The sequence below is a fragment of the Medicago truncatula genome, chromosome 6 (assembly GCF_003473485.1).
Source record: "Medicago truncatula cultivar Jemalong A17 chromosome 6, MtrunA17r5.0-ANR, whole genome shotgun sequence".
NCBI lineage: Eukaryota > Viridiplantae > Streptophyta > Magnoliopsida > Fabales > Fabaceae > Medicago > Medicago truncatula.
In genome coordinates, this window is record NC_053047.1 from 13947046 (window position 1) to 13957216 (window position 10171).

Below are 10171 nucleotides of genomic sequence, written 5' to 3' on the forward strand. Positions count from 1 at the left end.
ACATATTTCATTCTCTTTGATATACATTGAGATTTGTTTTTATCTACTACATCTACAATGTATATGACCCGTGCGGCAGCACGGGTGGAAAATCTAGTAATTAATTAATTTATTTAGCTATTTAAGCCTAAACCTAAACTTAAACCAAACAACTACTTAATACAATAACAACTCCATCATGCCGATGTACAATTTTTTAGGAATATTTCGGATGTTTTCTATTTGACTAAATACCACGGTTCATATTATTTTATGAGTTAATTTTAAAAAATTGGGATCTTAGTTTTATTTCATTTGTGATGTTTTTTTTTTTTTGTTTTTCCATAGTTAAAGTGCGGGTAATGGGTGCGGGTATGGGTACTTAAGTACCCATATGGTATGGGGAATGGGACTAAAGTTGTTGCCCACGAGGGTACGGACACGGGTACAGGTATTTTTTTATAAATGCGGGTATGGGGATGGGCATTGTAGTACCCTACCCATTGGGTACCCATTGCCATCCCTATTTATACGCCCCCTTAGGCTCCTTATTAGTCATATGGATCAACTCCTCCGGTAGTTAGCTGTAAGAAGAGACCAAGTGCTATGATATCACTTGTTGGTCTATATGGCTAATTAGTTAATCAGCTAGAGGGTGAGTAAATAACTTTTTGAACATTCATGCGCGAACAATCACAACAACGCACAAAAGACCAATCTATGTTCAATAAGATTTAATCTTTGAATTGAGAGATTCACGATACAAATCTTATTATACAATCAAAATTTAATCAACCTAGAACACTTTAGTGAAACTCGTGATTTAATGCACAAAAAACTACAATGTTATGCAATCGTTTCCTAATTTTAACATATGAAGACGTCATACGAAGGTTAAAAGTATGAGTTTGGGTTTCATTCTACTAAGCCATCCTTAACACTTCCAATTTAACAAGAAACATAGAAAGGGAGTTGATGATAACATATGATATCAATAAAACTTAATTTAAATATAACTTCAATTAAATTTAAGAGTAACTCAATCGCAGTTGTTAAAACATTCACACTTGACAAAAATTAGACGAAACTTCCAAAATCATCACCAAAGTGTGAATCATAAATCATTATAAATAATGTCATCAATTGTACAAACATTCAATCATACAATTCCATGATGAAGTATGTGTACTCTTAGCTTGAAAAGAACATTCCAAATAAAAAAGGGAAGAAATTAAGATATCAATGGAAAAGACATACTCAGCCGGAATGAGGACCCTTGCCCAAAGGATTAACTCCAAAGCTGTCTTGGCAGCTACATAATAGTTGGTTCATTTGCAAAAGTATAGATAGAAATATCACTATTTTGTACTAAATTTCTTAGAGCATGTAGTCTTGTAATCTGCTTAGCTTTTCTGTATTATGGTGGACTTAAGCACCTCTTTCCTTAGGATCCTTTCCTTTACGGGGATAGATCTAGTCTTTCTTTCCGCAGGTTATACGCTTTCCGACTCTATTGTATTGGTTCAGACATCTCCTGTCTTTTTATTTTAGTGCTTTGATAAAAAAAAAAAAAATGGAAAAGACATGACTATATGAGAGAGGACAAGCTCAACTTGAATCATCATCATCAACTGTATCTAAAGAAGGGGCAAGACAACTTGGGTACTTAAATGGGAGAGTTGTCAAAGGCTTGTCATCAGAAAGTCCTAGAATAGCCAAACCTAATGTGTATCCAAGGGCAAGGGCTACCGGAACAGCGACCGCATTTCCAACTTGAGTATACCTGCATTGGAATTAGAATCATTGAGTATCTGTTATAGATAATGTAAGAGATAGAGAAAATTAACTTAACTAAAACTATAACTACATTTACACCACTAAGAAATATTACATTAAGAGACCTAAACAGGTATGAACCCATAGAAGGATATTTACTTTTTGGCCTATAGTACATACCTTTCTTTGGTAGGGCCGCAAAGTTTATAGCAGTCTGGAAATCCCTGTATCCTAGCATTTTCTCGAATGCTAAGAACTCTGTCTTGTTCCGGGTGGAGAAGAACCTAGAAACAGAATTAGACTAGAGTTTGAGAAAATGCATAATCACACATGAAAAAGAGAACAATCTAGCAAATAGTGGAATTCTCAAATACAACATTTTTAAACAGTTTTTGCAAAGGGACAATTACATAAGTGGCATTAGTTTTACAAAATGTAATATGAACACCTCTAATAATAACCTGATTATGAGGTTCGGCTCTCGTTACAACAGTAGACACAATTTCGTCCCACCAAAGTCGGCCAAATGGCCTGTTATTTTCATATACATAAACAAACTTTAATATAAAGGAAATAAACAGAAAATATGTTGACATGATAATGTGCATATATACATACTTAGAGGAAGTCCCACGAACAAATGACATGGCATAATCTGGAACCTATGCACACAAAAAAATGTATGTGATCAACTATGAAACTAGCTTAAAAATAAATGTGTCCCTAAGACAACAAGAGATTAATACCAAAGGCTTGCCAGATTTTAGTAATTGTCTTTCAACAGAGGGGTCCCATTCCACTTTATTACCCTTCACAGTCACACCTTTTAAGTCTCTGAAGTTAGACCCCTGTAAACGCAAGTAGGCACAACTAAAATACAGACGGAGTAACAAAAAATAAAGGGAGATTAGTCACTTTAGTCCCTGAATAGGAAAGGAGCCGTCACTTTAATGCCTGAATGCAGATAAATTGCAAAATAGTCCCTGAATGTAGACTCTGTTAGTCAATTTAGTCCCTGAATGCAGACTCCGTTAGTCAATTTAGCCCCCTGAATGTAGACTCTGTTAGTCACTTTAGTCCCTGAAATGGACCAATAGAGTCTACATTCAGGGACTGTTTTGCAATTTCTCTGTATTCAGAGACTAAAGTGACTACTCCTTTCTCATTCAAGGACTAAAGTGACTAATTCCCCTTAAAATAAACTAGTAGCACATGATGTCAATTCTAAGATAGGGAACCTTCTTGTGTGGAATGTGGCAGACTCTCTCATAATCATCTTTGTTTAATTCCAATGGGAAGTGATCATATAGCATTCCACTTGGTGTGTTTTCATAGTCAGCTGAATAATTCACCATCTCTAGAAAGCGGAAAAAGTAAATATCAGGCCACCAGTAAATGTGAATGCATGGAAGAAGGATGCAAGTAAAATTTTCTTACCATATGAAATGTAACATGCACTCACCAGATACTCAATTTTAGTTATAAAAAAATAAAAGTAAAGCAATACAAAATGCAGTCCAAATATATGCAGCCATTAGATTTTACTTAATAAACAGAGATTGCAATAATCCAAACTCCAACTGAGCTTGATATTTTGTCTTAATATATTGAACTATGAAACATTCATTCATAATACATTGGCTAAAATATTTCGTTGTAATGACAACAGGGTACTCATATTGCAGACAACCGTGATATACTTCAAAACTAAAAAATAAATACAAATCATACCACTTCTCTTTAGGCGGATATATTTCTGAAATTCTGACCGAGGAGAAGCCCCGTAGCTCCTTTCATCCTGGCTCTCATCATTTTTAATCTGTTTGATAAAAAAAAACAAGGAAAAAAATGGCATCAAAATATTATAAGAATCAAACAAACTCTATTCATAATGTATTTGTGAGCAAAATAAACGTACTGGAGGGAGATCATCTATTGCGTCCTTAAGATAAAGTGGTTCAGCCAGCTGACACTTTTCATTTGTGGCAAAAGCAACTGTAATTTCCTGCATTGTGAAAATAGCCGGTTTCCATTGAATAAAACTTTAGAATCACAAAATGTTTTCCTTATCAAAGAAAATGGCGCAAACATCCTTAAGCCTATTAGTTCCTTACTTGAAAGCCAGTGGGAATTGCAGATCTTGATTCAACCTCGTGGGTTGGTAATGGAAATGCAGGCAATTTCTACAAACAAAACAGTAAATGAATCATTAGCCTTGCATTTGATTGACTTAAAGATCAACTTAAATGTTTCATCAGAATAACTAAAATTGTAGTGCAAACAATCGGCTTACTTCAGTGGGAAGAGCTCCCCAGAGAAAAACGCGCATCCGAAATTGGGGAAGGCCATAACACCCAGCAGCCATCATTCCCATTCTAGCTTGATAATTCATGGCTACAAGACGGCCTAAAGCATAACGTCCCAAAAACCCACCAACAAATTTCAAAATGTCAACCACATTCTCCATGAGTATGTATCTCGGCTTCAAGAACTCAATGATATTCATATAGACTATTAATTGCATATTTTTAACATCCTTAAGGGGTGCGTTTTTGTTCCTGAAGCGATTAAAACCAGAAACACCTTGACAAGGTGGTCCACCACAAATAACATCAGCTTGACCCTGGACAAGAAATAAAGTAGTAAAAAAACCATTTCTTTAATAAATATTACAAGACCAGTTGATAAGCAATTAAAGGTAAAAGAAGAAGTTGAGTGCAATTCAATAACAAGGAGTGGTGAGACTCACAGGAAGAGGCAATATCTTATCTTTATATCCTGTTGTAACTAAATCTCTCAAGGCATCCTTACAGTCACTGTTACGATTATAAATACAATCACAGTTAGAATATTGCATAGATTTAGCAATAAACACTATGTAACAGATTAGCTTAGTGATGCAAAGGTAAGAACATCATTAATAAAAATACACATTTTGTAATCTGGAGATTACCTCAAGCCTTCAATTGGCTCCCATGTATCGTAACTGGAATCGTAACCCTTCCACTGCACCTGAAGGATTATAAATTTATAAAAATAAAATAAAAAAAGCAATGGCCGCTACCTGAAAGTGTCAATACACAAGTTAAAGCTATAAGAAAAGTTGTTTTAAAATATAAACCATGTACAAGATGTATCTACGCATATTTTCATAAACAAACTTGGATCGTAGATATAGTTATAGGATCGTAGATTTATAGCCTCTTAAGAGATTTAATTAAGTCGTCTATGCATATTTTCATAAACAAACTAGGATCGTCGATATAGTTATAGGATCGTAGATTTATAGCCTCTTAAGAGATTTAATTAAGTCGTCTATGCATATTTTCATAAACGAACTAGGATCGTAGAGATTTAATTATGAAAACCAACCAAGTTATGTGAAAGTTTGAGCAAACTTACTTTGAAGTACAATCCTAGCTTTTCGTCTTCGCTGGCCTTTTCTTTGTCTTTCTTCGACTTTTTTTTGTCTTTGTTGGGATTGCCATAGCAGACTTGAAGTAGCTTTTCAACCTCAAACACCTCAGAATCAGATGAATCATCCACAACTTCATCATTAGCTTCTTCACCATCATCCATATCAGAATCTGAACTTTCAGATCCATTCAATACAAACTCTTCACACAGCTTAGCCCACTCTTTAAGTAAACTTAAGAAGTTTTCAGCAGTTTCATTTCTCACCTGAATTTCACATTTTATGAAGCAACAAATAAACATTAATAAGAATGAGAATGGAATCTACGAACAAAGTTACAATGACATGCGTAAACTACAAGATAACGATACAACATACATGTGTTTGAGGATGATTAAGCTTCAAGCTTTCACATGCATGCTTATTGATGTCAATTGCCCACCTCTTCAAAGTAAAAAACAACAACATTATAAGATCGGTAAAAAAGAAATTCTATAACAGCAAAGTTAAAATAAAGCAAAAAACTTAATACAAATTAAGCTCAATACCGTGACAAGTTTAATGCCAGATTTAAAAGCTCCAAAGAAAAGTCCCGTGGACATAGCTCCACAACCGGCATACAAATCCAATAAACTCCACTCGGATTTATCAGCAGCGACTACATTAGATCCAGATTCACTGGAAATTGTAGAGGTACTGCTTTCTATTCTTTCTGGTTCTATATCAATTTTATAAACCACAATCAATGTAAAAATGATCAATAAAGTTCCATGCACAAACTTTAAAAAATCATCATAAATCAAGTACAAAAATCATACCATTAGAAATTTTTGAGAATGTCAGATACGGCGCAGTGTACTTCATATCAAAATATAGCTCACAAGAAGGAATCTTGTTCTTATTCTTCTTTTTCTGTGCAGCTAAAACAACCTATATATAGTACACAGTTTCATCAATTTTCCAAGCATCATTTCAACGCAAATTTATAAAAACACGAAAAAGGACAACACAAATCACTTACATCAGGTTTAACTTCAGCAATATCTACTTTCCTAAGTATACAACCAAGAGGGATTTCATCTTTAACATCAGAGATAAAAACCCTCTTTTTATCAACAAGGCGACCATGATCCTGTAAAACCTACATACATATTCAAATAACATCAATATATTTTTTTTTTGTAGAAAGACGAAATGGCAAAACCATTATAAACTCACACACACAAGTGGACGTACCGGGATTCAAATCCCGGTCATTGCATCCGGCCTAACAATTTCGGCATTTTGCCATTTGAGCTAGGACTTCTGGATAGTGAAACACAGACAGTTATAAAATAATAATAATAAAATAATAATTACCGTGTCTTGTGCTCTGTAAAACCACTGAGCAGTAAAGAACTGTTGTTGGTCATCACTTACAAACAATTCAAGGATTCTAGCAATGGAATCCTTTTTCCCTTTTTCAGCCTAAACAAACAATGTTCAATAAATCAACACAGTAAAATCAAAAGTAACACCAAATTAAATGAATAAACCTTAAAATCACTACAAATTTTTTAACATAAAATGGAATTGAATGAGATACAAACCTGAACATAAGCATTATCGTTGAGTTCATATATAACGCCATCAACTTTTGCTTTTCGGTAATGATACTTCGCTTTTATGCAATCATTATTCTTCAATCCACTACAAAGAGCAATTGTATCTCGGTGAGTTTCAATTCTTATAATAAGATAATCAAACAAAGAAATAGACAAATAAAATACTAATAATAATACTCACTCCTTCTTCAAGTACCGGTGAGGCCATTTGGATTGAGCTTCGTCGACAGGAATAGGCTTTCCAACAAAACAGATTTTGTTGGAATCAACGGCTGATCGTTTCGTTGCTCTCTTTAGTTTGGGAGGAAGAAGGGAAACAATGGCTTCTTCAACTTCAAAATCTTGTTTGGAAGATTTTTTGGCCTTCTTCGGTTTTGAAACGGCGTCATTTTGTTTGGTTGATTGACGAATACGTTTTGTAGTCATTGTTAAAAAGAAAAGAATAAACTTTTTTTGCTGCTGAAAGATAGAGGGAAAACTGAAGAATGGAGAAGAATAAGCAAAAAGAGACGTTGTTATAAAAGAGTGAAAAAGTTTGTTTTGAATTGTTCCTATAAAAGCGGGAATTACCACGGAAATTTCGTTGAGCATATATTTGTAAATGGTTGAAATTAAATTAATTGATTCATTTATTTATTTTGATTTTGAAGTGATTATTTAAGGTTGACTATATTTGTTTATTTGTGGAAATGCAATTCTTTTCGTTGAGCATTTTTTTAATGAGAGATAAATTGTTAATTAAATCTCAATTAAGTCTTACTATTATATGTCCATTGACTTACTCAATAGTTAAGTGTGTGTTTGGTTTTTCCATTGAGAAAATTTGTGTTTGGGAAAATTGATTCCGATTGAAATTGAATTAAATTAAAATAGTTTAATTTTGGGTATAAACATAGGTTAAATAATACTCATTTCAATCTAAGCAATATTTTTTTTTTTATATTAATTCAATAAATGATGTATATCATTCTTACAAATTACAATAAAATGGAGAACTAAAATTAAAGTGGAGAAAAAAATACCGTTACAATTTAGTATGGAATAAACTTCAAAGCTCTTGATCTTGTAGGGATTAAAAATGTATTTAATCAAAAAATCAACTTTAGCTTAAAGTATAATCAATTTTAGAGGCAAAATTCATTCTACTAACTATAGTGTTGATTCACAAATTTAGGTTCATCACCGAGCTTTAATTTTTTTCAAGGGAAAGGGGGAAAAGTTCGAATAAACCCAATTAAAATATGTGTTTTTTATTTTACAAGGTCATTTTTTAGACATCACATATTCAACATATGCACTTGCAAAACTTTGGTTTCAACAAACTTTGGAACGGGCAAAACTGTGGTTTCAACAAATTGCATCCTAACGGGCAAAACTGTGGTTTCAACAAATTGCATCCTAACGGGCAAAACTGTGGTTTCAACATATTCACCAAACTTTGGAAATGGTTCGCATACCTCTTTGAATTTCAACTATACACCTGCAAATGAATCCTCCGTAGGAGAGTCAACCACCTCTCTCCAAACCCTCACTATTTTTTTAACAAGATCACAATGCTTCTCATCATTCGCTTTCCTTCACTTTTTTCTCAACAACTTTTGCATCTGTAGGCTTCGTTTTGACTCTACAATTTGTGATGTACTTAGTTTTCACATTCTTCTCAATATGAAAATTATAACAAAGTATATGGTTTATTTTAGGGAGTACTTTGGCAACGGCATTCATCAAAGCGTTGTCCCTATCGATGACAACCACCTTAGGCATGTTGAGTTTTGAGGTCAAAAGACCAACCAACATCTCAAGTTCCCAAGTAAAGTTATTCTCTTGTTCAAAGGAAACAGACAAAACCAACGGAATACGTCATTTTGGTAGAGGTGACACCAATAATCTCAAATAACGACATTCGTTAGGTATTGGTTTTGTAAGTGGAGTCCATGACCAAAACGGTGGGTAGAGTGTTAAGCATTTTAATTGACTTCGGATGAGAAAAAATATGTTTTTAAGAGTAGTTTCCTCACTATTTTCTCTTGTGAAATAGACGTATTTATGCTTCTCCAACTTTGAAATCAAGTATTGCATCTCTGTCTTGTCACCTCTTTGCCCCTTGTGCCATCTAGTTCGCGCATTGTACACTTGCTTGATGATTGTCACACTTGTTTTTTTCCTTCAAAACCTTGAGAATATTCCTAGGCGGTGCCAAGCTCTTTGTCATATCGATATCTTTTTTCTTCTCCTCCGCTTTTAGGACCCGCAAGAAGGTGGCCGACTAATTTTTGCACCAACTCATAGTTGTGAATTCCACAAAGCATAGCAATCCACCAATATTGTGTATTCTTTTCAAAGAAATATTTCAACCTAAACGGACATTCAAATTTCCTTAAGCCCATGCCTTCAAAATTCAATTTCTTCCTCGTCTTAGGTGGCTTGTATTCACCGCTCTTTTTCATATTGCATCGTCACGTGTGACCTTTTTAAACTAAATTTATATATAGAAATAGTAAATCCGGCCCTTGCTGCTTGTCGACGAACCGAACCAAGTAAATCTTCTCGCTCTCTCCATCTTTCATTTGTTGTAAAAAATGAGTCGGTGTCTACTTCAATACCACAATCACCGGTAGGTACCGATTTAGGTTTAGGTTTTTCTTCCATGTGGCCGGTAGGTACCGGTTTAGGGTTTTCTTCAATGTGACCTTGAAAGGAAATTTTGACTTTCAACTTCTCATCTACGGTTGGTTTGACATCGCCGGAAGCTTCAATTTTGACCGGTTTCGGTTCAACGCCATCATCCGCCACATTTTCAATCATATCACTCTATGTCTATTGAAATTACAAAATAACAAGGAAAAAGTAAATAAATAACTTGTGAAGCAAGCTAGGAAAGAAAAAAAAGTGGCGCAAAAATTCAAAAACTGAGCATTACTTATGCGTGACTTAAGCCACGCTAATGTTAATCTCCCGCGTGAGTTAAATCATGCAGACTTGAAAACTGCGTGAGTTAACTCACGCTAGCCCTTGCGTCTTCTTCAAAAAAAATGACGAACCAATCATAAAAACTAGCAAAAAGGAACGAGAATCCGTGATAGATTACCTAATATTTGATGCTTGATGAGCGTAGAAGCTTGCTTCCTACCGATTTGCAATGATTTGGAATAAAGATTTTGACCAAAAAATTGCACCTTTTGGGTTTTTGGAGGTGGAGGGAAAGAAAATGGTGCTTGGTATATGAATTAAGCAAAAACAATAATCATCGTGAGTTAACTTACGCAACGTGACTTAACTCACGCAGGGGCAATTACGTCTTTTTAATTGGGAGCAAGCAAAAATAGTTGGGAGAAGAGTAGAATTCCATGTTTTTGACAAGTAGTATATGTCAAAATTGATATATCTTTCGATTTGC

The 10171-nt window shown here is 34.3% G+C and overlaps 1 protein-coding gene across 1 annotated transcript; it reads right to left on the minus strand.

The window, feature by feature from the left end:
• Positions 1–1088: 1088 nt before the first annotated feature.
• Positions 1089–7200, minus strand: LOC25496175 (putative DNA (cytosine-5)-methyltransferase CMT1). Its single transcript, XM_039826926.1, has 20 exons — positions 6956–7200; positions 6760–6859; positions 6530–6637; positions 6179–6311; positions 5989–6090; positions 5719–5888; positions 5549–5614; positions 5158–5436; positions 4709–4767; positions 4505–4571; positions 4049–4378; positions 3870–3938; positions 3674–3760; positions 3487–3574; positions 2994–3112; positions 2502–2603; positions 2374–2417; positions 2217–2286; positions 1936–2039; positions 1089–1762 (listed from the first exon to the last, which is right to left on the minus strand). Exons 1-20 carry the CDS (start codon positions 7198–7200, stop codon positions 1588–1590), a joined length of 2517 nt encoding a protein of 838 aa, XP_039682860.1. The 3' UTR covers positions 1089–1587.
• Between the last annotated feature and the right edge of the window lie 2971 nt (positions 7201–10171).